The sequence below is a fragment of the Phodopus roborovskii genome, unplaced genomic scaffold, assembly GCF_943737965.1.
Source record: "Phodopus roborovskii unplaced genomic scaffold, PHOROB, whole genome shotgun sequence".
NCBI classification, from domain to species: Eukaryota; Metazoa; Chordata; class Mammalia; order Rodentia; family Cricetidae; genus Phodopus; species Phodopus roborovskii.
In genome coordinates this window covers 26,046,438-26,073,673 of record NW_026125391.1, presented here as the reverse complement: position 1 = coordinate 26,073,673, position 27,236 = coordinate 26,046,438, and the positions used below count along the sequence as shown (strand labels likewise).

General features: G+C 37.4%; 1 protein-coding gene across 39 annotated transcripts in view; it reads left to right on the top strand.

Annotated features, from left to right (window-relative positions):
- Positions 1-27,236, top strand: part of Nrxn1 (neurexin 1) — a 1,037,700-nt gene that overhangs the window by 478,527 nt on the left and 531,937 nt on the right. For all 39 annotated transcript variants that reach the window (XM_051175288.1, XM_051175287.1, XM_051175279.1 and 36 more), the window contains 3 exons: positions 10,921-11,043; positions 22,122-22,503; positions 23,521-23,711. In XM_051175288.1, coding sequence (XP_051031245.1) covers positions 10,921-11,043; positions 22,122-22,503; positions 23,521-23,711 — 696 coding nt within the window. The remainder of the gene's footprint in view (positions 1-10,920; positions 11,044-22,121; positions 22,504-23,520; positions 23,712-27,236) is intronic.

Genomic DNA, 27,236 nt, shown 5'->3' with positions numbered 1-27,236 from the left:
AAATCAGATTCTATCATAGTACATCAGTACTATCAGTTTTCTCAAATTATTTTGTGACGAGAAATAAACCAAACATGGAGATCCACCAAAGATACACTTTTAGACGTTTCTAGAGAGTATAAGTTGTCACTGACTGTGGCCTTGTAGGGTTAGGCCTAGTATATCTCCCCAGGACACCAACCAGGAACCAGTACCAGGAGCAAAGCTTGGAGGAGCTTCCTAAGTATCTCCTCAGTCAACCCATATTAATGGGGGGAGGAAATTTTCTTCCTGGCAGTCATGTTGCAGCTAGTCCATCACTATGTAGGAAGCCTCCCTGGAAAGTAAGGTAAGCTGTCCATATCAGAAGACTGATCCAAGGAAGAAGCTCCAGTATTTTTTTCAAAATAAATTGTCAAATGGAATCACATAACTAAAGTTAGGGACAAAAACTTAGTCTAGTAGTTAATTAAGTTCATGGTAATTAAAGAATAATTATCAATCTCTTTTTTGCATATTGAAATCCAAGTAGAGCCCAAGTGTCCTAATCAGAAACATTTTGTGTTCCTTCTCTAATTCTTTGGTGCTAAGGGCAGCTTATCCATAGCCTTTCTATCCACATAGTCATGGAAGACTGTAGCATAAAAAAACAACTTCAATGAACAGATTTCTGGTCATCTTTGTTGCAGTGTACTTTCTCAGCAAACAGGCCTCTGATTGAAGCTTAATAGGGAGGCCCGGGTTTCCAGGTGCCAACTCTCCTCCCCTTAAAAGAAAGACAGGACAGAGAAAAACACAAGAAAAGAAGGAACTTAATTCTATATTTCGTCAGAATGCTTCTTACTTTTGGAAAAAGTATATCCAAGAACATCCCCCAAATGCCAAGGATTAGTTAATTATGAGACCAGCCTTGTCCTTAATGGCAGTCAGCTTAGCATAAGACAGGAGAATTCTGAAGTCACAGAAGATCATGGACAAATAAAGCCAGCATTCTAGAATGACACACAGTAGCCATTGCTCTATGCACTTTTATGAAGAATAGATTCTGTAACCATCCCAATGGTTAATTCATGCAAAAATATTTAATCAAATAATCTTTGCTTTATGATAACCCTGCTTATGCAATGTCAGTTTACATATTAATATTCATCTGCTTAGAAAGTACATGCATTTTAATTGCTAAAATTTAAGGCAGGTTGACTCTGTGTAGGTGTTGTATAAGGTGAATTTAAATAACCACTAATGTAGATCAATATAAGCTGTTTTCAAATAAATGAACAACAAATGTATTTTAATCTACATAAAAGCTCATTCAGTCTTTAGTACTTTCAATTTTGTTTTTTTAACAGTGCCTTTAATTACTCTTTAATTGTATACCTGCTAACTATTCTATTATGTGATAAGCATTTCTTGGAAATAAACTTTTTTATATAAACTTTAAAATAAAATCACAGTCCAAATTTTTACTTTCATTTATAACTGGTGTATTTTATTCTGTGCATTTCTAAGCTTATAAGTTGAGCTAGAATAGACTTGAGGAGAGCTATTTTGAGACATTCTTTGAGCAATATATTTGTTTAACTTGTGATAATTTTCCTGTGTTGTGAATATAACTATGTACTTGAAAGGTAGAATGTATCTTTAAACTGTTGTCTTTTCCTACTGAAAAAATATTTACAGCAGAGGTATTTATCCTGATCTGTCATTAATGGGCACAATCAATACCACAACCCAGGACTCTGAAATGCTTTTGTAGATGGTTTAAATTTTCTTTGCTCACGTTCCCACAATGATTGCATTTAGCCAGGAATGGCATGGGAAATGAGGAATCCATAAAGAGTGAAATTTATAATAAGGCACTGTGATGAAGATATGTCCCTTGAGGCATTTGTTTCAAAATCCAAGTGACAAATTATCTTGCAAACAAAATGCATGTGTACTTACTTGTTTTGAAATTAAATATGAAGGCTTGAGCTCCTGTAGTACCTAAGTCAACTAGCGTCTTTGCACCTAGAATTTGCTAACTACTGGTCTCAGGTCATTTTTCTCTCTTAGGCAATACATACTTACATATTAAGTTTATTCTCAAAGCAATTGAGAGGGAAGTAAAAAACATTATCAGCTTGTTGAATTACCCAAGCTCTCCAGCCATAGGACTTACCACATTCCATACTCCTAAACTTTAAAAACAGGACATAGCTAATGTCATATCTTTGTGGATAAAGCATTTAAAGTTGATGGGGTGGCTTGTAATTCATCATTTGTCTTCAGTCAATTATTCATCTTCCTAAATAAACTTTCCACTAAAATCTAAAACAAGAAAATCAACCTTTCAGTTAGACATAGCCGCCCACACCTTTAATCACTGCATGCAGGAGGCAGAGGCAGGTAGATCTCTGTGAATTCAAGATCAGTGTGGTTTACATAGTGAGTTCCAGGACAGCCAGAGCAATGTAGAGACACTGTCACAAAACAAAAGCAAACAAACAAAACATTAACCTTTCAACAAATACTTGGCAAATAGTTATTGTTCAAGACACTGAGCAGGAAGAGATAGCATATATCCTCTGAGTTTTCAAATTTATCCAGAAGGAAATAATGACAACATAATATTGATAATAGTTATTATCATGAGAACCGACCATATAACAGATGTTGCTTTAAGCGATAAAAATTCATTAAGCTCATTTGTAGGCTAATGATTTCTCTTACTAGCATATTTTACAGATAAGAGTACTAACTGAGGCACAGGGAGTAGAAGTGTGTTGCTCAAGTTCCCACCAGAACAGCTGCTCCATATCAACATAAATAACGTTTTAAAAAGTGCAAACCAAAAGCAGAAAGGACGAGTTTAAGTTACAGTCTAATCACCATAGAAACACTGAAGTTCATGTGATGTTTTTTTCTGGCTGAGGCTCATAAAATGCCTTTTCTCGATGTTTAGTATTCAGATTTTAAAGAATAGGCATGCAGAGGGTAATATTGGATTGTGTTATTTACTCAACATACTTTTTTTTTTAACAGGAAAGGACATTTTTTAATATTTTAGTGAAACACTAAAGGCAAGCAGCTCTCTGGAAAGTCACTCTGGGTCATCTTCACGCCTCTAACCTTGTTGGAATTATAGAGAATCAAGGAGAGCTAGAACAAGGATTGAAGTTACATTATTTGGCTAGCCATCCATCTTGTGGTTTCTAGGTGACTGGGGTGTCACCAAGCCCAGTGTCTTTCTGGCACTCAACCCCACCAGCAGGACAGAGCAGAGACACTTCTTTGGTTCCCCACATGTCATGCCATCAAGTGCAGACCACATTGTCTGCACTTGATGGCAATTGCAATGTTGCCTTGTTTGTACATTCCTGAATGTAAAGGACTTCCTTAACTAAGACCCTGAGGTGGGAGGACTGCATGCTGAGGCAAGTGGTCTCCTGTCTAGCTTCAGATTCCCCATTGGAGGAGAGTGTGCCATGTTTTCAGTTTGTACTAAACCTGCAAATTATGTTGCCTGTTTGCCTGTGGTATTACAGGAAGTAGCGAAAGAAGAGTGGAGGCGTGTGATTTACATGTCTAATTTCAATTTGCAATGAAATTTCCTGCTGACTCACAGGAGAAGTAAGTAAATAAACAAATAAATAAAACCTCAGTCTCCCAGCTCACTAAAATCTGAGGTAGATAAAATAGAGCCACTTAATAAAGAATTAATGTGTTTTGAAGTTTTTTATAACTTATTTTAAAAAGAGGTCAAATTAGTATTCATCTTTTTAAATAATTATTTTCAAACCAGAAAATAATAATGAAGTCAAATGCAGGCTGTGGGTGTCATAATCACAACCCAAGGAACACATCCTCATGTCATTTTCCAAAAGGAAATGTGGTTGCCAAGAACTGTGACTCAGGTTTCAGGCTGCAGCCATCTCTGCCTGTTACAAGGGCTTCTCTCTCTTCCTGTCTTGTCACAGTGACAAGGCTGGCTTCCAGCCTCCCACCACAGGCCATGTGAATTGCCAAATAACGCTGTTAACACCTGGGGAAATTGATATAGATAGAAACCTATTTTTATACATATATACTCACATAACAAGCATCAAACTTGAACATGAAGCCTTCTAAAAATCTGAGAAAAAGTAAGGTAATTAGTGCAATCTAGATTGTGTTTTTGTAAAGGCATTTTAGTGAAATTTGCTTTTAGTTTGTGGTTTTTATTTTTTATGAAAATAATGTTAAAACCTAGAGAAATAAAGTTCAGATGATTACGCTATTTAAGGTCACTCTTAAGTCAAAGTGAACAGTAACTCTAAAACTCAGAGTATCTCCAAAACACTTGGCTATTTTTCGTTACAATTTCTTTATTACTCAATGTATAGAAAATTATGTAAAAGTTTAAATTGCCTATTTATTAGTATGAATTTACTGGATAAAAACACAGCTACAAATCTAGCCATTTCTTTTAATAAAGTTTTATTAAAACACAACATAAACATTTGCTAGCATATAGTATATAGGAGAGCAAGATTGAATAATTACAATAATGACCCTATGGCTTGCTAGCTGGATATACTTATTCTTTAGTCAGCAACAAATATTCCATCGCTGACCTAGTGGTATATAAGATCTTTCAGGAAAAATACTTCCCAGTCAGGGTTTTGCAAAAACTGACATCATTGTTAGATACAAAATATTTTCTAAATGTAAATGAGTAGGAAAAATAAGAATAATTACATAACAAGAGACACAAAAATAACCACTTTTGACTTTTTATAATTCTGTGATGTCAGGGTGCTGTATCTTCTCTCTCACTAATTCAAATATATGGCATTATAGGCAGTTTAATGGTTTTAAAATGTATAAATACATACTCCTGTCATGTATAAATGTAGAACCAATTTGTGTGTTTAAGGTGATGCATTGCTTTTCAAAGTTTATTTCTAAACTATGGAAAGGTTAATACCTACTTTCACATTGATGCAATGTTTAGCCCAGATGGCTGTGGTACAACATAATCTACTATTAATAAAGTAGAAACTGTAGATGAATCACTAGTTCGAGGGGATAAATTTTGTTGAGATCTACCTGCCTACCATCTATGCAGGTTTTTGATGAAGTATTTTCAGAAAAAGCATCACCATTCTCATGCTTACTAAGTGATCTTGTTGTAGAAGCAGATTAAGCATTGAGGTGTGTAGGTGGTGCTATAAAAGAGAAATTGCATTTTGTGTTTAAGAGACTAAGTGCATGGTAGAGATAGCCTGTTCATGTACTTAGCACCTTTATATGATAACACTGGAGGCAGATAGCTACCCAAAGTTTGTGAAAATGTTTGAAAAAATTCTGCTTTATGGTCCACATGTCTACTATTCTTAGAAGTCTAAATAGAAATTTTTAGATTTGCTTGATCTTGCTATATCCACCTTCAGTTCCAAAGGCAGTTGTGAATTTCATCTGGAGGTCACTGCTGGCTTCTTTGAACATTCCAAGCTTTAGTTTTTATGGTCCTCCATTGCTTCTCAGTGCCCATACTCCTGTGCTCACAAACGACTTTAAGTAGTTCACAAAATATTTGTCCACATGCATTTCAACTTTAAAACATTTGAAATTAGCATCACATGCATCCTGTCTTACCCCCTGAAGACAAAGTGCTTGCTTGTTGACCAATTTGAGCCACATATGCTAATGTAATTTAAAATTATTTTCATAATTTGGTTGACTATTTTAGAACCAGGTGAGTAAAAGTACTGAATGTGAAATTTCAAATTCCAAACTCAAGCTTATTCTACTACACATGCTGATATACCTTGAAAGGTACAGGTCTCTACATTTGAACCAAATGTTAAGAAGGCATATGAAACACACATATATTTGCAAATGACTTGAATACGCTTTTGATGGAGTAGCTGTCAAGACAGGCCACACTTTTTCCAAGAGAAATGAGCTCTGTATTCCAGCAGCTCATAACAGGGCTTGATGGGATTCAGGAGTTCTAGGTGAGGCCTCGAGGTATAAGATAGGAGCCAGGCAACTTTTCTTTTGTGAATTTTTTAATGTTCATTTTGAAAAACTACATACTGAAAAAATAATTACTACTTTAAAAAGCAAAGATAAAAGCCACTGCCACAGTTCAGCTCCTAGAGTTTCATATGCACCAGCCATCCCTATAAGACAAACAGAAAACAAACCAGTCTTCAGCAGTGGTCTTTTCCAATCCAGTTCCTCAAACAGGGGAAAAGTTACCTACCTCTTCAAAAAACTTCAAAAAAATTCCTTTAAACTGTATATATACATACATACATACATACATACATACATACATACATACATATATATATGTATAAACTGGTTTTCAGTGATTTGGTGCATTAAATATCTGTGCACATCTCTAGGAAATGGAATGTAGTACTTCTTGATCCTGCACGAACACTGATTATTTATAGTGAGATTTAGTGAAGCATTAAATTGACTAAAAGCAGATTCACCCTTAGCATTTGAATATAAACATTAATAATCACAAATTGTCACTTATAACTATTATCCTGAATTCACTGGAGTCATAATTTTAGTGCGCGCGCGCGCACACACACACACACACACACACACACACACACACACACTCCTTTTGGGGGTTCTGTCTTGCCTTCTTGCACTCAGAACAAAATTAGTATATTTAATTAATAATAGCAAGGGGCCTCTCACATACTGGAGAATGTCATCATGATACATATGAAGGCTTTCACCTAGCTTCCAGGAAGGGGAGTGATGTAGCTCTGCCTGCTCCTTCCAAGAATGAAGGAATGTTAAAAGTGGTCCCAGGGGAGTGAGTCTTTGTTATGAGCTTTTATAGACCATGAACAATAAGAACAGAGGGAAGAAAGGTCAAAGTAAGAGAGATAATACATAGCAGACTGGGGACAAAACTCTAGTTTTCTGCTCCTTTCTCCCTATGAAAAGTATATATCGTAATACATAATACAACAACTCCTTTCTTCTGAGATTTGAGATTTAAAAAATCTAATCATACTGAATTGACAGTGAAAATTCTCTCTCTCCTCTCTCTCTCTCTCTCTCTCTCTCACACACACACACACACACACACACAGAGAGAGAGAGAGAGAGAGAGAGAGAGAGAGAGAGAGAGAGCCTTCATCCCTTCATCTGTCTCCCTTACCTCAAGTTGAGTTTAACTTTTAGTTTCCTAAGTGTAAGTGTTAGGTAAGGTAAGGGTAAGGCCTCTAGAATTCACAACATTCTGTGCAAGTTTAAATTAATGGTATGGCAAACTGAATTGTTCCATGGCTTAGATTAAGTTCTGATTAAGAGAACCAACATGCTAACAAAACTGCACACAGCTTCTATACCGTTTCCTCGTAGTTCTGCTTCTAAATCTTTGAAATAACAGCATGTAAAGCTAAATTTTGATATCTTGCAAATTCTTAACTGAAGGAATTGGGCTCCATTTTATCTTACTCAGAATGTCCAGACAACTTTTTTCTATAGAAAGGACCTTTGAATGTCAATGGAAGATCTCAAATCTATCTTCATTCCATTTCCTATTGCCTTTGAAACTTAGAATTCATTTTGTCCTACTAAAACACTAAAAATAAATGCATATAAAAACAAAATTGCATATAAATCTATTCTCTAAAGAAAAGAAACAATGTTCTTTGCTTTCTTAAGAACTATTGTCTAAAACTATTATAACAAAACACTATAGCATGCATAACTTTTTTCCTCACCTGTTTGGAAACCTACAATCAAGCTATAGTTTTTGGTCTCTGGTCATGGTCTCTTCCTGGCTAACATAAAGCTGATTTCTCCCAGCATCTTCACATGGCCAAACAAGCTTGCATTCTCTTCCTCTATTTGAAAGGAAACTCTTGCCACAGTGGGACTTTGCTCCTCTCTCAGAATGCCTGGGCAACATTTCCTGTAGATATGACCTTTTAATGGAGGTGGAAGATCTCAAATCTCATGACTCCCTCTAAACTAAATTACTTCTCAAAGACCCCATATTCTAATATACCATCATGTTGAATGATAGAGATTCAATATATGAGCTTGGGGGTTCACAAATATTTGGCCCCCAACACACATTATCCCTGAAGGGAAGGAGTTAGCATAATTGAGGCACGTTTTGATATCCTCAAAGGCCAAACTAACTCTCAGTGGACTTCAGGCAATTAACAACTTGAGTGGCTATGATTTTCCCATTAAAAGTTTGCCAAGAGGTAAATAGCTCACCGCTCATAATGTCAACTATTAGGCCACCTTTCTTTAACCATTTCATGCATTTCTAAATTTCCAGGAAATGCAAGGTTCTAAATGAATGGGAGAGATCAGTTAGTGAGCCCTCCCACCGTGAACAGAGATTGAGAAGACAGGAAGCTAAATTTTAGCAAATCACTGACTACAGTGATTTGTCCTTCATAGATGTAGCCCTCTACATTGTGTCATTAGCAGCATCAATTTAAGCTTCCCTGAGAGGTCAGTATGCTGTTCAAAGATCCTCATTCAGTTGGGCCTACACACAGAATGCAGAGGTTGTTCCAAAAGTGTTGCCATACTATACAATCACAAAGCAATATGGATAGAAACTCTAAGCAATCATAAAGGAAATCTTATCCCCACATCTCTCAGTGATAGAGGATGAACAGCATATCAGGTTGTTAGGATTACAAGGGTCTCATTGCTACCAAGCTCCATAATTAAGCAGATAGAAGCAAGCTTTGAGTAGACTAGAGTGAGGATAGCACTCCATCACGTTTTAAGCCACATGTCCCTGGAACCAGTGCTGTTACCATTGTAAGAATTCAGTCCCACGTCGACAAGTTGATAACAATATACAGATGAAATAAAGCATCTGGTACACAGCATGCACTCTCTGATCTCATCTTCCTATCAGCAAACTAAGGGCCTGAAAACAGAATTCTTGACTCCCAGCACAGCGCATTTTCCATCACATTTCACGTTAAGTGATACCCTTGTTGGGAAATGAGGCTATCAAGTGCATTTCTAAGGCCTTGTCTTCTAAAATCAATCTGTTCACATTTTTAATAATGCAAGAAAGAAGTCTGAAGATGGCCCACAGAGAGCTCTGTGAACCAAAGGTTTGTTTTTAATTGGATTTTGAGTCTGTTGTTATGGAAATGGTGTCTTCATAGATAAAACCTCATGATTTTACTGCAAGATCAAGCCCAGGGTGGGGGTTGAGGATGAGCTCATCCATGTGCTTCTTTTTCTCCACAAAACACATTGAGAATTAAAAGAACAGAAGGGGGCTGCTTCCCAAGCATATGTTTAAAAAAAATCTACCCTACAAAAATAGCTTTAAAATGATATATTCTCTCCTCAAAGATCAAACGTAAGGGTGACCCAAGTTGCCAGCAGGACACACAGCTGCTGTGACATTATTAAACACTCCCTTCTCTACCACTGAAGCTCTAAAGGGCTCCTTTGATCCCGGGATTTGCTTTCAATATGTGGCCTCATTGTGTGTTTGCAGATGCTGAACTCACAGCTTCCTCTAGTTGTACAGTGATCAATTGCTGACAACTTTCCTCTCCAGAATAGTTTGTATTCATGGACCAGGGCATGTCATCTAACTCCATTATAGAAAAACAAGAGATGCTTTCTGAATCTTGATGATTGGTGGATGACACTATTTAAAGAATTGAGGCAATTCCCTTGAAAAATTTAGCTTATATTTTTAGCTTATCTTAAGTGTCAGAGAGTAACCAAGGAAGACAAGACTTACATGAATATGAAGTAACACCACAAAGAAGAAATAGGCTGTATGACTAGTCTGTTGTTGTCATAGCCAGCAGTGAGTTCCTGTAAATGGACTGTATTAATGCATTTGCAAGTTATGATTGCTTTTAAAAATGGAGGAGAATCCATCAATCAAAATAATGTGTATTTAAAATTATATCCTTCTAAGTGAACCATCATATTAATAAATGCTTTAATTTAAATCACCATATTTAATACTTGTATTAAAATTACAAATTTGCCTTTTGTTTTCAAGTTAAAGACAGATATAGTCCCATATGATCATTTTTATAACTTTCATTAAACATGTACCCAAATAATGTCTATTCTAAATACACTTAAGTTCTTCACATAGATCCTTTGGAAGTTCCTTTATCAACTGACTATACTATTTGCCTCCTTTATTTTTTCAGTTAGCATCACCTTTTCCCCTCTTGGCTTTGTATTGTCTGCCTACTTCTTCCAACTTACAATTACTGTGATGTATTCTGAAGGATCTCTGCCATACACATAAAACTACAACTGGTGAATTCATTATCAGGAGTTATATTTAATACCTGGTTTTTAGACCCAATTATCCATATATTTCAGAGGCTAATGAACCCCAAAACTTAGTGAGTCTTGGAGAGATACAATTTAAGATTGAAGAGCAGCTGTCATACAGAGAGAGTACCAAAAGATTCTCAGAAGGATGGCATTGGTTCCTTACTCATTTCCATCTGAAAATGTGTGCTAATAGCAAATAGAAGGCTCACCCCTTCTGCTAACCCCTTCACTCGTAAGATAATTATCACTTCAAGTATCAGGAAATTTCCTTTAAAAGATAATATATACAAACTCAGGAAAGTTTCCAATGGTATATTGAATGTGCCTATTTATGACAGCAGGTTAATTCTCTTGTATTATATCAATGCAAAAAGTTAAAAACTCTTAAATTGTCATACCTGAGTGTTTGTTAACTTGTTATTATCCTTGCTTGCTATGACTCTATTGGGCTTGAAAACTGGTCTGCTCTCTCTTTTCTCCCTTTGCTCTCTTTCTCTCTCTTTCTTCTCATCTTTCTCACTTCTTTCTTCTCTCTCACTTCCCCACTTTCGTTTCCACTTTCCTCTCACTTTCTGTAAGGTTCATTGTCTTGACTGATTCTGATTGCCCATAATGACTGTTTGGCATATTCTACAGGCAAAGGTCCTGAGACCCTTTTTGCTGGCTATAACCTCAATGACAATGAATGGCACACAGTTCGTGTGGTTCGTCGGGGAAAAAGTTTAAAACTAACAGTGGATGATCAACAAGCCATGACAGGTAAGATCTCCTGCCTCTGAAACCTTTTCTTTCTTTGCATCCTCGTATCTTTTTTTTTTTTTTTTTTTTTTTTTTTTTTTTTAATTTTATGGTCTCTGACTGCTGCAAAAGAAGGTTCTTTGATGGCAGCCGAGGGCAAAACTTACCCGTGCAAGTAAGAATAGGTATTTGGAAGGCAGTTGGGGATTATACTGGTCTGGGAAAGCAGCAGTGTGTACATTCTTCTCTAGGGTACATGCCCTTGCCAGTTCCAGGTAGCCAGCTAGATTTACAATTCCAGACATAAATTCCCTCCTATTGATGGACCTTAAGTCCAATTAGAGGGCTGTTGGTTTGCAACCCCTGCCCACCTATGTAAGTGACACAATTACACCCTTGGATATAGGATGTTTACTGGTCCTTGTTGTAGTCCCTAGGTTTTACAGTGGGGTAGGAGTATTGACAGGTTTTCTCCCTTGGTACTTTTCAAAGCACCTTGACATAATATGAGAGCCAGACTACAGGGAGGGAAATTCCAAGTCAGTTCTATGCAATTCCTCCACATTCTGTATCTGAAGTGCATTTAGCAATAGAGTGTTATATTCAAGTTCTAGGAGTCAGACAAGGGAGTGGAAATAACATATAATATTTTGGGATTCCATTGGATTCACCTGACCAACAATTGAACATAGGTTTCCCACACAGGCATAGGGTTTCTGTTACATAGACTGTGGCTCTTGTGGTGAGTAGGTCATTGCCATTCAAGTTGCATTAACTCATTTAAACTATTAATATATGTATAGAGATGCACTTGTATATGCTCCCTTTCAGTTTGCTAGTTTCAGACTCATTCTTTGCTGGTGGATCTTCAGACTGAAGCCAGTACATGTTTTGAAGGTTGTACTCAGGGCATTTGTCATTCAATGTGTCTACCTCATGTGCATTTACTAAGTAGCCTAATAAGAATGCCTCCAACTTGAACATTTTTGCTATGTCATTCCCTCCTCCATTAATAATTCAATAAATTATAATATATTTTAATTTTGTGGTTTGATAAATATATTAGTGCTTCATAAAATATTGAAATCATTTTAGATTCCTGTATGTCTTCATTTATTTCTTATTCATTTTGTTTTCACTTCAAAATATGCTCATAAGTGTCCTGATATGTTGGTGTACTTTTACTTATTTACTTTTCTTAGGCTACCCTATGCCATCCAGCTTGTTGATTAAATTCTAGTATTCAGAATGTCAAGGTCTGTTCCAGATTTACAACCATAACCCAAGGAGGTGCACTACATAAAGCTCTGCCCTGAACACTTAGGGGAACAAATGGAAGAGGGGTTAGCACACCTCACCGTTGAAAACTAACACCCTGTATCAGCCTCTTTATTGTTTGTAGGAAAGTACTTGGATTCATTATGCTAGTAGAAAGCACAGAACATACTTTTTGCACTGGAGATACCTGTTCCTTTCAAATTAAATCCCAAAGCGCTTCCCAGGCTGAGCAAAGAGAAACTTTCTCAATGTGATACGACACGTGTGGGGTTATCTTTTTTAAAGGAGTCATTCTATAAAGGGAAGTGCCCCAGAAGTCCATTGAACTGTTGTCATATATCTCTTTGGCTGTATGTAGCTAGTTAGATTTTTTTTTCCACATTAGTTGGACTTTGCAGGTAGAGCCCCAAAAGTAGACTCACTTAGGAGGCAATGTAGAAAGAAGCCCACCTGTGTTTCCCATAATATGTCTACAGGGGGCGCTAATGCACCTGAAACATGGGTCAGTGTTTAGAAATCTCTTGTGCCTTTTCTTGGGCTCTTTTCCTTCAGTTTATTTGTCCAACTATGATATGATAGGTTTTTTGTTTTATTTTGTTCTATTTGATTTTGTTATATTTTATTATTATCCTTCATAAGCCTGTTCTTTTTTAATGAGAGACAGAAAAGGAGTGGATCTGAATGGGAAGGGAAGTAGAGAAAAATTGGGAGCAATGGCAGGAAAGGAAACCATAACCAAGGTATACTATGTGAGAAATTAATCTATTTTCAGAAAAATAAAAAATAAACAAACCAATGACTATTTAAAAAGCAAAGCAGACAACAACACACACAGAATGGCAGAAATGTAACACAGTCCTCATTTATAAGAAGGCTCTGAAATAGCCACGTAAGATCAGGTGGTCAGGAGAGAGCTGCAGGTCAGCTAGTTTTACTTAAGGTCAGTTCATGGAAGAAAAAGGACTTTTTCTTAAAGACTAATATTAGTTGTAAAGCAATTGGGTGTTATCCAAAGGGATGGACTAAGCAGGGTTTATGTATTTGTTTGTTTGTTTATTATTTATTTTATTCTTCTCTCATACATTACATTCCCACAGCAGTTTCTCCTCCCTCCACTTCTCCTAGTCCCTCCCTCTACCTCCCCCTTCTCCTCCCAATTAACTCCTCTCCTCTTTACCTTGAGAGAGATAGAGAGAAATATAGAGAGAAAAACAGAGACAGAGACAGAGAGAGAGCAGACCTCCCAGGGATATCAAACAAACATGGCCTAACAAGTTACAGTAAGACCAGGCACAAAGCAAAATATCAAGTTTGGATGAGACTCCAATGGGAGAAAAGGGTCCCAAGCACAGGTAAAAGAGTCAGAAACTCCCCACAAGAACACCAAGCTGTACAGCCATTAGGCATATGCAGAGGCTTTAGCTCAGATCCAAACAGGGTCCCTGTTTGCCACTTCAGTCTCATTAACATGATTTAAAGCCATGACCTTTCGTTATAGAAATGCATGCAAAAGTCACAGCAAAGTGTTGTTTTGTCTTGTGTCTTTCACAAAGGGCACAGTCCTATAAAGCACGCAGCACACATGCCTTCCCATTTCGAAGGTGACATGACTGAGGATGGATGAGAAGTAGATTCTTGTATTGAAACATCATTTTTATAAGAGCTGAAATGAGTGTCCAAGTTTTTTCCCATTTTCTTCTCTTTGTTATGTTGCTTTTGTTCCATTGCATTCTATAACATGTTAATAAATAGATGGCTATATAGTAAATACCTTCTCAGATGGAGCATTACATTAAAAGATCTCTCTCTCTCTCTCTCTCTCTCTGACACACACACACACACACACACACACACCTATAAAATGAAGCTGTTAGCTGATGGTACAGAGCAGTTTATGGTGTGAGGAATGACATCAAGCCTTAAGGTCGGAGTTCAGAAGGCTTGGTTTCAGAGATGCATTAAAATATTGGAGGCCGAGTGTGGCAGCACATACCTGAAATCCTAGCACTCTACATGAGTTTGTGAGTTCCAGACCAATGGTCTACATAATAAGTTTCAGAACAGCCAGGTCTATATAGAGATTGCCTCAAACAAGCAAACAAAAACAAAAACCCTAAAATATTTATAGTCAGACTGGCATTTGGTGTGGATGGGAGGCTATTTCTCATGGTTTCCAGGCAACCAGAAGCCACTCTGTTTATACAGATTGGAGAAAAATTCCTCCTGTGATGATGTGAAAGATGGTTCAAGATGGCAGTGGATTTGGGCATGGAATCAAGCTATTACAAAATATTTTTCATAAATTTTATTTTTTTATTTTATATAACCAAGTCCATTTAAATGAAAACAAACATTTATAGACAATATTTGGGAATTTGGGCGTTGTTCTTTCCAAACTACTTCCTATTGGTAAGGGGCGCTCTCATGGAGGATTCTAAGAAGATTCAGAAATCCTGGCTGTAGTCTGTCAGGCTGCTTTGTCCAGCTGTTTTGAATGTAGGATCATCTGGTACTCTGTTTCAGGTGGTCTGGCTTAATCAAACCACATTAGTCTGGAAGGAATCCACATCTTTTCATTTTCTATGGAAACAAAAATAGAAATCCTTTTCCCCAGTAACTTGTCCTTGAACTTAAATTTTGGAGTCAAAGCATTTTTTAAATTTAATTTATTATTTTACATGTCGATCCCAGTTCCCTCTCCCTCCTTCCCTACCAACATCCCTCACTCCCTCCCTTTCGACTCCCTCCTTCCCTCTCTTTTACCCTCTCTGCCCTCTCACATGCACTCTAACCAGACTGATAGCTGGGAAGCCAGCATGGGACTGACTCAGGCCCCCCTGAATATGGGTGTCAGCCAGAAGGACTGAGCAGTCTAAGGAACCTCAGACAGTGGAGCCAGGATGTATCCCTTGTGCACAAAAGGACTTTGGGAACATATCCCCCATGGAGGGATAACTGCCTTAATCTAGAGACAGGAGTGAAGCCCTAGTCCCTACTTCACATGACCTGTCAGACCTACATGACCCCTACTGGATGACATTCCCCTACATATGGAATTGGGGTGGGGGATGGGAGGGTGGATAGAGTTTATTTTAAGACCATTTTAAGTTTGCCAAACGTTCCAAAAATGAAAATAATGTCCTGAGCACCTGTGTATCTATCGCTACTGCTATAGCAGATTTTCTTCATTTGCTTTGACATTTTCACTTCCCTCAACCCCATTTTTCCATTAAGTAGCTGTGGAAAAGTGATGCTCATAGTGGCCTTTTGGTCCATGAATTCTTCAACATATATTTTCTAAAAATAGAATTTACTCCTTACACAACAAAGTAAAAGTTGTCAATTCCCACACCTTTGCAGTGATGCCATGCTCTTAGTCTGAACATCATAAATCTGTCAGTTTACTCACTGTAGGACTGGGCACTTTGTGAAGCTGCCATGTCTCTCGAATCTTTTTGCATCCACATATTTTCATAAATCCTCCTTTTCTTTTACAAGATTGGCGTTGTGAAGTTACAGATTTCTCTTCATACCTAGCATTGATGTGTGGCATTTGTTTTGTTTTTGTTGAATGTGTTTTCATGACTCACTGCCCATATTCTTGAATGAAATACTACACACTGACACCACAACCTCCTAGTGGGATCCTATGTGGCAGCAGGAGTTGGGGTGAGTGCATGTCTTGTTCAATTCTTCACTATTATAATCCCTGTATTTTCTTTATTGCAATGAATAAATCATATCAAGAGGCATATCAAGACCTTGTACACACCTTGTGTTTTATTAAATGTTTTCACATGATTTATCATTTGATAAAGATATTTGCCTAGTTCAGTCAACTGAAGTAGTTACAACATAGTTAATTTTCACACCCAGCAGTCCCTGAACATATGCAGTCAACACTTAGCATTCTACTGCATGCAGCGCTTGCATTCATGTCTCTGCCTTCTATATCTTTCATTTTCCTTTTTTCCTTTTCCTTCCCCTTTGGTTGACCTGAATTCACATGTTTCTATATTTTACAGTAATTTCTAATTACTCATCTTGAATAATTTTATGCTCAAATTATTACAAATCCCTATCAAGTTGACCTTTACAGTCTTGTGGCAGGACTCTACCTAGTTTTATTTGTTTGTTTTAATTCTTTTTAACTTTTTTTCAGAACAAGATATTCAGGCACCAGTTCTATCTGCTTATATCCACCAGCAGAATTATCTAGTTAATTTCCATTTAGTGTGGAATAATATTTTAAAAAACATTCAAATATAAATAACATAATTTCCCCCTTCTCCCTTCAACACCTCCTATGGCTCCCACACCCCCTAAAATTTATGCCCTCTTTTTCTTTAATTATTATTGCAATATATGTATGTACATGTGTATGTACGTATATGTAGCAATATGTAAATATGGTGATGTGTTCATATATAATACATATGATTGATATATAAGTATCACATACATGTATAAACATATAAATGCAATTTACTGAATACGTTTAGCATTACTCATGTACATGTTTTTAGAATTAGCCACTTTGTATAGGATTACCAGTTAGGTGCTTATCCCTGAGGTATTGGTAATTGTTCACTAATTGTTCATAGCTCTTCATCTAGTGATGAGATCCCATTGATTGGTATAGCATCTACATTAGTATTTCAACTGGTATCAATGTTTAGGTCTTGTTTAGGCAGCCATATTGTTGTGATATCATGCATATATTATATCTAGAAGATACAACTTCACAGCTGAATTCCTGGTTCTCTGTCTTTTAATCCCCTTATATCCTTCTGCAATGTTCCCAAGCTTTATATATAGAGGTTGTATGGTAAAATGTGCTCAGTGTCACTGTCTTTGCATTATGATCTTTTCTGCAGGTACAGATTGGAAGTATCTACAGACATGTGTAACTGTACCCACATATATGCATAAATATAGATGCATGCATATGTATTTATGGCATCTCTACACAACATACACATAGACATCGTTTAGAAAAGTGAGATCACATTGCTATCTCCATGTCTATAGTATTGTTTCCTGAATTTCCTCATTCTATACACCTATGCATTTTCCTTTAAGTGGAGAATCCTTGGTACCATTTATTGATTTGTTCAATCTCAGATTTTCTTTATCACTGTAGTCAATAAAAAATTTGGGTTATTTGCTTCTTTTCTCCTTTTCTGCAACCTTCATCCTTTTCGTTGTAGTTGTTACTGTTATTATTGAGGATCTCAAGAACCCAACACTTGACCATAATAAAAATTCAACCTTGATTTACATAGTATAAAAAGATTCCCAAATGCAGCCCTGAGTACTTAGGGCTAAGGATTAAGCATAAAATTGTATGTTTTGGAAGACCCTGGTGACCACTTGAAGGCAACACGAATCAAAAATGTCATAGGGACTTTCTGAACAGTAGTACATTCTGAACAGGAAGAATTTTAAAGAATAAAGCACTAGAGAGCTTTCACAAAGGCCTTGCAATTTTTAAACCTACTAAAGACATAGCAATTCTGCTCTTTGTTGAACCTGGAAAGTATATACTCAAGTTATTATTGGGGATGTCTGTACTTCATCTTAAGCAATGAGGATGGGGATGCAAGTAAAGAGACCCACTGAGGGCAGTCTCTAGGTCTTAGTTAGAAAGGCTTGCACAAACTTTGGGGTATTCCTTAATTGAAAGTCAATAGGTTTCATTACAATACTTCTTATAAATATTCTGTGATTATATGCCTTGTGTGTATGTTGATGTGTGCCCTCACTAAACATGAATTTGACATGTAAGCACTTACTCAAACAAGTGAGACAAGCCTCATCATGTTCTTCTTTATATCATTCCTACATCAGTAAATCCTATGAATTGTATCTACAAAACTGTCTATTTTTGCTACCATTATACTTGTCAAAATCCCTTCTAGTTTATTGAAGTCATAAAAGTCTCTCTCTCACTCCCTCCCTCTCTCTATTTCTCTCTCTCTCTCTCACACACACACTCACTCACTCACTCACACACACACACACACACACAAGTCATGATGTCTTATACCTATTTAAAACTCCTGTTAACTGATAATCACATATGGCACCCTGTGAATGTTGTTGCCCTTAGGACTCTTTTACCCTTCTAATTTTGTATGAACCCCCAACTTCACTTGCTCATGATTTTAACTCACCTAGTACATAAAGGCTACATTCATCTGTCTCCTTTGCTTAGAGTCCACCCATTGATTCATCTTCTACAAGATTTAATATGGCTCTCTTTTCTGCAATTATTCAAATCTTTAGCTTTAATTTTATCCCAGTCAGTATCTACCAATACAGCATCACAGTCATAAAATTCATAGCATGCCTCAGAGTTTTTTCTTATACATTTAATTAGGTGCTCACATATTTTATATGCCATTCCCCTAATAGACTGAATTTTCTGAGAATAGGGCAATATGTGACCCCCTCCACACTTTCTTTGCTCCCTTACATAGCACTTGAAATATATATTGGCAATGCAATAACTTTTAAGGGAATTAACAAGAACAAACAGTACTTAGTGTTTTTAGGTCAGGCTGGCTTCTATCTCACAGAGATCCACCAGTGTCTGCCACCACTACCCAGGTGTCAAAGTGGTTTTGTTTGTTTGTTTGTTTGTTGTTGTTCTGCACAGAAAACTAGCTCAACTCAGAGAAGGTTAAAAATGAAAAATTCAACTGAAAAATTTAACATAGAGAAAGAGATTTCTGTAGCAGCAAAGCATCCTGAGGCATATGTTGTATCTTGAGAATCTGAGAAAGCCGAAGATCCCCCCACCCCCCCCACACACACATACTGATTTACTAATTCTTAATTCACTCATTCAGTCTCTGGAAATAAACCACGCATGTTTCAGGCATTGTAAATGCAAGCCTTTTTCTATAAATGCTTTAGAATATAATCTTATTGTTTTCTTTTTAGTCAACACTGGTGCATGGACAATAGTGGGTATATTACTGATGAGGACTGAACACAAACTCTGAGTGGAAATATCTCAAAGCCAACATCAGCCAGTATTTTATTAGTGGATGATTGCTTTAGTTGTCTCCCATAGGTGAAATATGTGTCTCAACACTGCCTATCCAACTTTGGGGTCTTTTTAATTAGAACCATGTATTTTCTTGTAACATGGTTGCTTCAACACTGCCACTACCTTCTTAAAATTTATAATGTCCACAAAGAGCATTTTCAAAAAGGAAACAACTTCTTCACTGAACTTCTCCATCTTTCTGGAACAAATTTCCTTCCCTTCTTTGTAGCGTCCAAGTCTAGACACATGAGATATTCATTTCACAAATTAGAAGTACATTTTGTTCTGGATATTTTTCTCATTTTATTTTTTGCCAATCGAACTTTTAACAAGAAACATAGCAGTTTTAAAATTGGGTAAATTAACTTAAGATTTGGATTTTTAATACTGCAGAAAATTAATAAATGTCAGCATCATTAATATTGAAGGCTCAGTGATTTTCAGTCTTCTCATATTTCCTATTCTATATAGGTTATTAATTCAGTGCTGCTATTGTCCCTAGAGCTTTATGCTTGCAAATTATACAAGATTGATATTGGTTGTTACCAAAGAAATAGAACTCCCACAGAGTAGTATTGAGGTCATTGAACAAAAACTGAAGAGCCAAAGCAAAATCATGTTATATGAACAACCAGAGTTGCCAAGAAGATAATAGTACTTTACTTCAATAACATAGCCAGAGGCTTCATAGTATGTGGATGGAAAGATAGCCACCTTCAGTAAAGTGAAGATTTACTTTTCAATGTGTTGTAAAGAAGCCAAATCAAACCAATGACTAAGAAGAAAATATAAGAAAGATAACTGAAAAGTTAAAGAGATGAGACATTCAGATTTAAACAAAGCACAATTCAGTGGACTTCTTTTGTGCTAATGACTTTATAGCCATTAAAGTCAATTGATAACATAAATATTTTGTCTTATATACTCAAATTTATAATTTACATTTTATGTACAGCAACATTTTATGATACTATCCAGAATCTTTGCTGTTTTTATTAACCAAAATGAAGTTTATCAGAGTGTTGGTGTGAGCCCATAAAGGTAGTTTCAATATTCATTATGCCTAGAAAAATGGTTCAGTGCCTTTTCTCAGGGGTTGATTCTGAGATTGGCCCTAATTAATGTTTTCATTAATATCGTGGATGATAGCATAGGATGAGCTTAATAAATTTTCCAATTATGCCAAATTGGATGGGGAAAGTAGCCAAGAACTTGGTTGGAAGAACTTGATGGCAGTTCAAGGGACTTTCATGAGTTGCAGCAGAAAATGGGGCACACAATTTAGTTGAAAATATGAGTCTGGGAATGAGCCACAAGCAAGGATTAACTTTCATGGATACTGTGGCTTGCAACCCAGAACCCAAGTTCTTTATATATAATTTCAAAGTTACAGGAAAATAGAATCATATTGTAGTTTGACTATCAATGAGGTAGACACAGAAATATGGTGATGGGAGAGGTGGAGCCTGTTTGGAGCAGCCACTGAAAAAAAGCTGAAACAATGCATCCCATTTGGATATTTGAGATACTACCCCATGGTTGTGTAGACTCGTGACACTTGTTTCCTCCTCAAAACTGAGTAAGCATTGCACTTAAGTGGTTATTTAAGATGAAGAATGTGAGGAACATGGTATAGGTCTAGTGATAATCTCTAAAGCAATGGGGATACTACTGCAAGGAGTCTAGGTATTCACACAAGAAAGGGAAAGTACTGTAAGGAGTAAGGTTTTTTCCACCCGCCGTCTGGTCTTGTCCCGCCGCCACGCCAGCCCCAAATAATGCACAGAGACTCTGTATTTGATATTATGCTATTGGCCTGTTACTTGTTTCTTATCGGCTAGCTCTGTCTTAAGTATTAACCCATTTCTATGTATTTCCATATGGTTTTACCAGCGAGAGGCGACTGGTGGTTCTGCCTTCTCCTGACTCTCCATCTTGACCCCTCCTTCCTACTTCCTCTTTCCTCCTTGTCTCCTAGTCCCACCTATCTTGCTTTCCTATTGGCCAACAGTGCTTTATTCATTAACCAGTATGAGAAACATATACAGAATGACATCTCCCATCAAAGTACCAAGACTAGGCTTACAAACTTACTTAACTTGTTCATTATTACAAAAATGTTCAGTGGCTTTTTCCTATTTATACAATGCATAGAACAATATATAAAAATATTTTTCTAGAGGAAAATTTTAAAAAATTACATAACTACAAAGCTAAGATGTGTGGGTTGCTAATAGATGTGTAGTCATTTAGATCAGTAACTGCCCCTAGCCTCTCTTTCCCACCTTTCTTTTCTCTTCCTTTCCATTCCTTCCTTTCTTTCACTTTTTATGAAATTGATAACATGTTAATGAGGATTTGTGGTTTACATCAAGACACAGTTTTTCCATGAAGCTCAGGCTGGCTTAGAATTCAATGTGTTGGTTGAGCTGGCCTATATCTCATTATCCTCTTCCCTTAACCCTTCAAGTTCTGAGATGACAGAAGGACATCACCACACCCAGGCATGAGGAGAATTTTTATTGCAGCTAAAATTTACATGAGAATTAAAATGTGGCCTAAGAAATTTTATTATATATGGCTACCTTACCCTTAAACAATATCTAGATATTCTTGCTATAAGCTACACATATCAAGTAGGTTATCTGCTTTTTATATTTTAAAAATATGCTATTACTATGGAAATCTGCAGTGGCTTATGGAAATCTGGAAGTTTTTTTTAAAGATGCCCAATATATCAATATATTATTATCTTTTCTTTTAGGCCAAATGGCAGGCGACCACACAAGGCTGGAGTTTCATAACATAGAGACAGGCATCATTACAGAACGACGGTATCTTTCTTCTGTCCCTTCAAACTTCATTGGACACCTGCAAAGCCTAACATTTAATGGGATGGCATACATCGACTTGTGCAAAAATGGCGATATAGATTACTGTGAGCTCAATGCCAGGTTTGGCTTCAGGAACATCATTGCAGATCCCGTCACCTTCAAGACCAAATCAAGCTATGTTGCCTTAGCTACATTGCAAGCCTACACTTCTATGCATCTCTTCTTCCAGTTCAAGACCACATCTCTAGATGGACTAATTCTGTATAACAGTGGGGATGGAAATGACTTTATTGTGGTTGAATTAGTTAAAGGGTACGTACATACATGTCAGTTAAATGAAAAGAAAGAAAAAAAACTATGTAAAGGTGAAATTATATCCAAAAGTATATATGAAATACAATGTGTTGACTTAATATGGTGGTAGGCAGAAGGAGGGAAGATAAATGGGCCTTTTGTTCAAACCTTTACTAGGTATCTTCTGTGAGTATGAAACAATGCAGTGGCTTGTCTATACAGCTAAGTGCAGACCAGTCCTAGTTCATGGCAGGTCTTCTATAACTCTTGAACCCCAATTGTGTGTTTCCTGAGTTTTGACAGTGCATTTCCAGAAAAGTTTTGTAGACCATTCTGTGCTAAATTAAATGGCTGATTCAATTTATCAGATTAGTTATTTAATGAAATTCCAATTAATTCAAGGTTAGCGATGATGAATCATTCGGGAAGAGTGCTGGGTTAATGAAATGTGATGACAAATGGGCACATTTTCATCAATTTGGATATTTATTCATCTTCTCATGGAATATTATTGTCCACTCACTATAGACTAGATAACACACAAGGTAACACACATAACTGTGTAAAAAGCATGAAATTTTCCCTTGCTGTCCTTGTGTATTTCTTAGATTCCTCCTAACCTTGAACTACTTATACATACCAACATATAGAATCTCTGAGTCCAGGTGAATACAAAAATTCAAGGGAAAAACATGATAAGCAGTTTCCTGGGATGATCATATACATATTTTCAGAGGCCTTGATGGAACAGAAAGACTAATGGAACAGGAAGTATATTTTAGAGTGTCCTGTTACACATGAGAACACATATTCTATAAGAAAAGCAGTGTAATAGACCAAATGAAAGATTGATAAAAATGGGGGATTCATAACAAAAGGTGACCCTTCCTTCTTGTAGTTTCATATGCAGGCAGCTCCATTTCAAGATTCTAGAAGGGTGAATCCACCTGAAAGTGTCTGTTTATAATGTGTTGTTTACCACCATGGCTCATTGGGAAAACGATGACTCTTTTTTCCCTTTCGTTTTCTTTCTAGGTACTTACATTATGTGTTTGACTTGGGAAATGGTGCTAACCTCATCAAAGGGAGCTCAAATAAACCACTCAATGACAATCAGTGGCACAATGTGATGATTTCAAGGGACACCAGCAATCTCCACACTGTAAAAATTGACACGAAAATCACAACACAAATCACTGCAGGAGCCAGAAACTTGGACCTCAAGAGTAAGTACTGGCTAAGTCACAGTGTGAAGCATCCATATCTGTGCAGCATCCATATCTGTGCAGCATCCGTACTGGAGTGGAAAACCCCTTTGACAGGGTACAGGTATAGCCCTCTGCAAAGGCTGACAAGGACTTCAGTTTTCTGCACATGATTAATAATACAACACAATGGTCTCTGTTCTCCCTTTAATGTGTCACGAACATATGTATTTTTAATAACAGTTCAAAAATGCAACACCTAAGAATGCATGCATGATTAAAATTTAAAGAACGAGAAAAATGTGCTCATAATCTTGATATTGTTAAACAATGTAGGCACCTGTAAGTCGTCAGTCCCCACAGTTTTCTGGCAATTTGGACTTAATGGAACCAGATGGGTAGTGAGCATTTCTTTAGATCCCTACTCCCTGCTTTGGTCAGGTTTTCTAGATGCTTTCAGACCCTTCTACCAACAGCTATGTGCCTGGCTTGTCCTTTGTGATCAGTAGTTCAGTAGTGAGTTTTAATTTCTCCACCACCTCCCTGCCATACACAGGCACACACATACACATATGTACACATGAGTACATACACACATGCTCCTGATCTCTGTCCATCTGTCCATCTATCTATCTATCTATCTATCTATCTATCTATCTATCTATCTATCTATCTATTATTTAGCTATCTGCCATCTCTCTATCTATTTATCAATTATCAATCTATCTGTCTGTCTGTCTCTCTTTCTCTCTCTCTCTCTCACACACACAAGACAGCTGCTTTAATGAGCTTTTAAGAAAGTCTTAGCTGGCATTTTCTTACTTTATTGAGACTTAGTGTTTCAAATGCTGATGTAGGAGAAAACAATATTAGATCCTATTTGACCAGGTTTTTGTGATTCACTGAGAACCACAGCTATGTATATCCTATCATAATGATCAAGACAGAAAGCTTTGGAGGAGGTTCCATTAGCCTTTTACTCTGAGTATGTAAGACTTGAATGTCTCAGCTAGGGATGGAGCAGCTTCCAGAGGAGAAATGAGCAAACCCAGAGCTAAGCACATTCCCTTGCCCTGCCCTGATGTATGGCAAAGCACCTCAAATATAATTTCAGGCATATTTTGCCTTGAAAGGCTGATCATTTATAATGATAAGATCTCTTCCTTTGATTTAAGAAGTAAATACATTGGAGAGTTACAGAACCAGAGGGGGAAAAATCCAACAGCAGTCTTTCTAGAGAGGGAAAAAAAATGCAGCTTCTAAACAAGGTGGAAGAAGAAAATCTGTTACAAGTATGTTTTCTGAATGACATCTCCCATCAAAAATCTTTCATTTTTCATAATTGTAAGACATATTTATAATGTTAGCTCCTTATTTGTCACACATAAAATAGGTGACAATGGTTGTTTCCCTTCTTTCCTAGTGAGCCCCCTTCTTAACTTCAAAGTTCTCTCATTTGCTTCATATCTAATAGCTTAGCTGACACCTAGCAGGTAATTCTAAGAAATGCAGCTTAACAAACTCCACTGCTTCTCTGTCTTCTCTGTGATGAAAGTGACCTGAATATTTGGTTTTTATTCAGAGGGCACCCTCATTTTTGCATGGTTGACTCTGGTGGCCATTTTCAAGGCCAATGGGGGTGACTGTGAAGGGCATTGGCCAGGCCAACCACAGCAGAATAAAACAATGCCTTGTTGATGTCCCAGAGATCTCAGGGCACACACACAATGGTTACTTGAGACCATGTCAGAAATTCAAATGACTACAAGCATGTGGTCCACACTTGCCTAAACATTCACTACTTAAACAGCGTTAGTTTGTGAATATGAGCAATGAAATCCAGTTGGATGTGTCTCTTCGACTGTTTGGAATACTATCCCCTATAAGCAAATACTTGCCTCTTATTCATTAAAATGGATAAGAGCATAATAGGGGGGGCTATCATCATGAGATTTTTTTCTGTTGTGCCATAAAGGTAGCTTTATGAATCATAGACACATTTTCTTAAAACAATGACTGCTTTTTAATACTGGTTATAACAAAGGCATTTCCCATAACTAAGACATTAAGTCTGCTATTCTCACTAATTACATGGGGATTTTTGGTTTGGTCTGATTTTGGTTTTGGTTTTTTGAGACAGGGTTTCTCTGTGGAACAACCCTAGCTGGCCTAGAACTCACTTTTGCAGTCATGTTTTAAAAAGCAAAATTTGCCAGGTGGTGGTTGTGGTTCATGCCTTTAATCCCAACACTTGGGAGGCAGAGGCAGGTGGATCTCTGTGAGTTTGAGGCCAGCCTGGTCTATAGGACTGCCAAGGCTACCCACAGGGGGGGGAAATGTCTCAAAAACAAAAACAAAACAAAACCAACAATAAAAACTCAGTTTAAGTTAGAGGTTAATAACCCAGATAATTACTTTTGTGTGTGTTTGTTTCTCTCTCTCTCTCTCTCTCTCTCTCTCTCTCTCTCTCTCTCTGTGTGTGTGTGTGTGTGTGTGTGTGTGTAGAGGCACACACCTGTGCTGTTGTGTATAGCATGTGGGTACTGGGGTGGACTCTGGAACAGGATCTTGGGTGTCTTGCTGTATCAGTCTCCACCATATTCTTTTGAGCCAGAGTTTCTCACTGAGACAGGAAGTCCTCCTGTTTTGTCCCAGTGTGTCAGCATTGGGTATCAGGCACATTCATGACAAAGAAGATTTTGGTGTGGATACCAGGATACTGCATGGTTTATGCTTGCATATGAAGTACTCTTACTTACAGAGCCATCCCTTGAGGCTGTGCAACTGACGTTCTTTAGCAATAAATTCTGGGAAGCTGCTGTGCTTCCAGACCTCTTAGATCAGGTCACAAAAGGAGAACCGGTCCCAAAAATAAGGCTGAAGTTTCCCCTTGTGAGTAGGTGTGTGACTTTTAAGTGGGAAAATAACTCCAAGAATCTCAATGGAGAGAGAGAGAGAGAGAGAGAAAGAGAGAGAGAGAGAGAGAGAGAGAGAGAGAGAGAGAGAGAGAGAGAGCATGCTATAAGACATCATCTCACTTCTAATCCCACCTTTGCTTGCAGGACTGCAATGCTAGCTAGATGTTATCTACTGAGCACTGACCCTCGTCTAGGGGCGGAGAGCAGAGTGTGAGAGAGGATGACAGGGTCCTGTAATGCAAAGTTACCATACCAAGAAACACACTGAGTCTGAACACTCAGGACAGGACATAGCAGGGAGAGGCGCTATGATGCCACATGTGGGCAGTGAAACTGGGCTGAGACAGAAGATTGTTGAGGAAGCCATGTTTTAAGGGGTGCTTGAAGCACAGGTGAAGACCACCGGGCGCTGTTTCTCCTTCCCTCCTGGAAAACCGGGGAACACTAAGGGCAGGTTCTGAATGTGAGACCTGCAGGATTTCCTTCCCTGTCATGTACGATGGCGCCACTAGAGGACGCAAGAAAAGGGGGGGGGGAATCCCCTTATTTAAGTCAGTGGATTTACTGGGGTTGTTTTGCCCGAGAGTTACCTTTGAGAATTAAACTTATTCTGATTTATCCACACCGT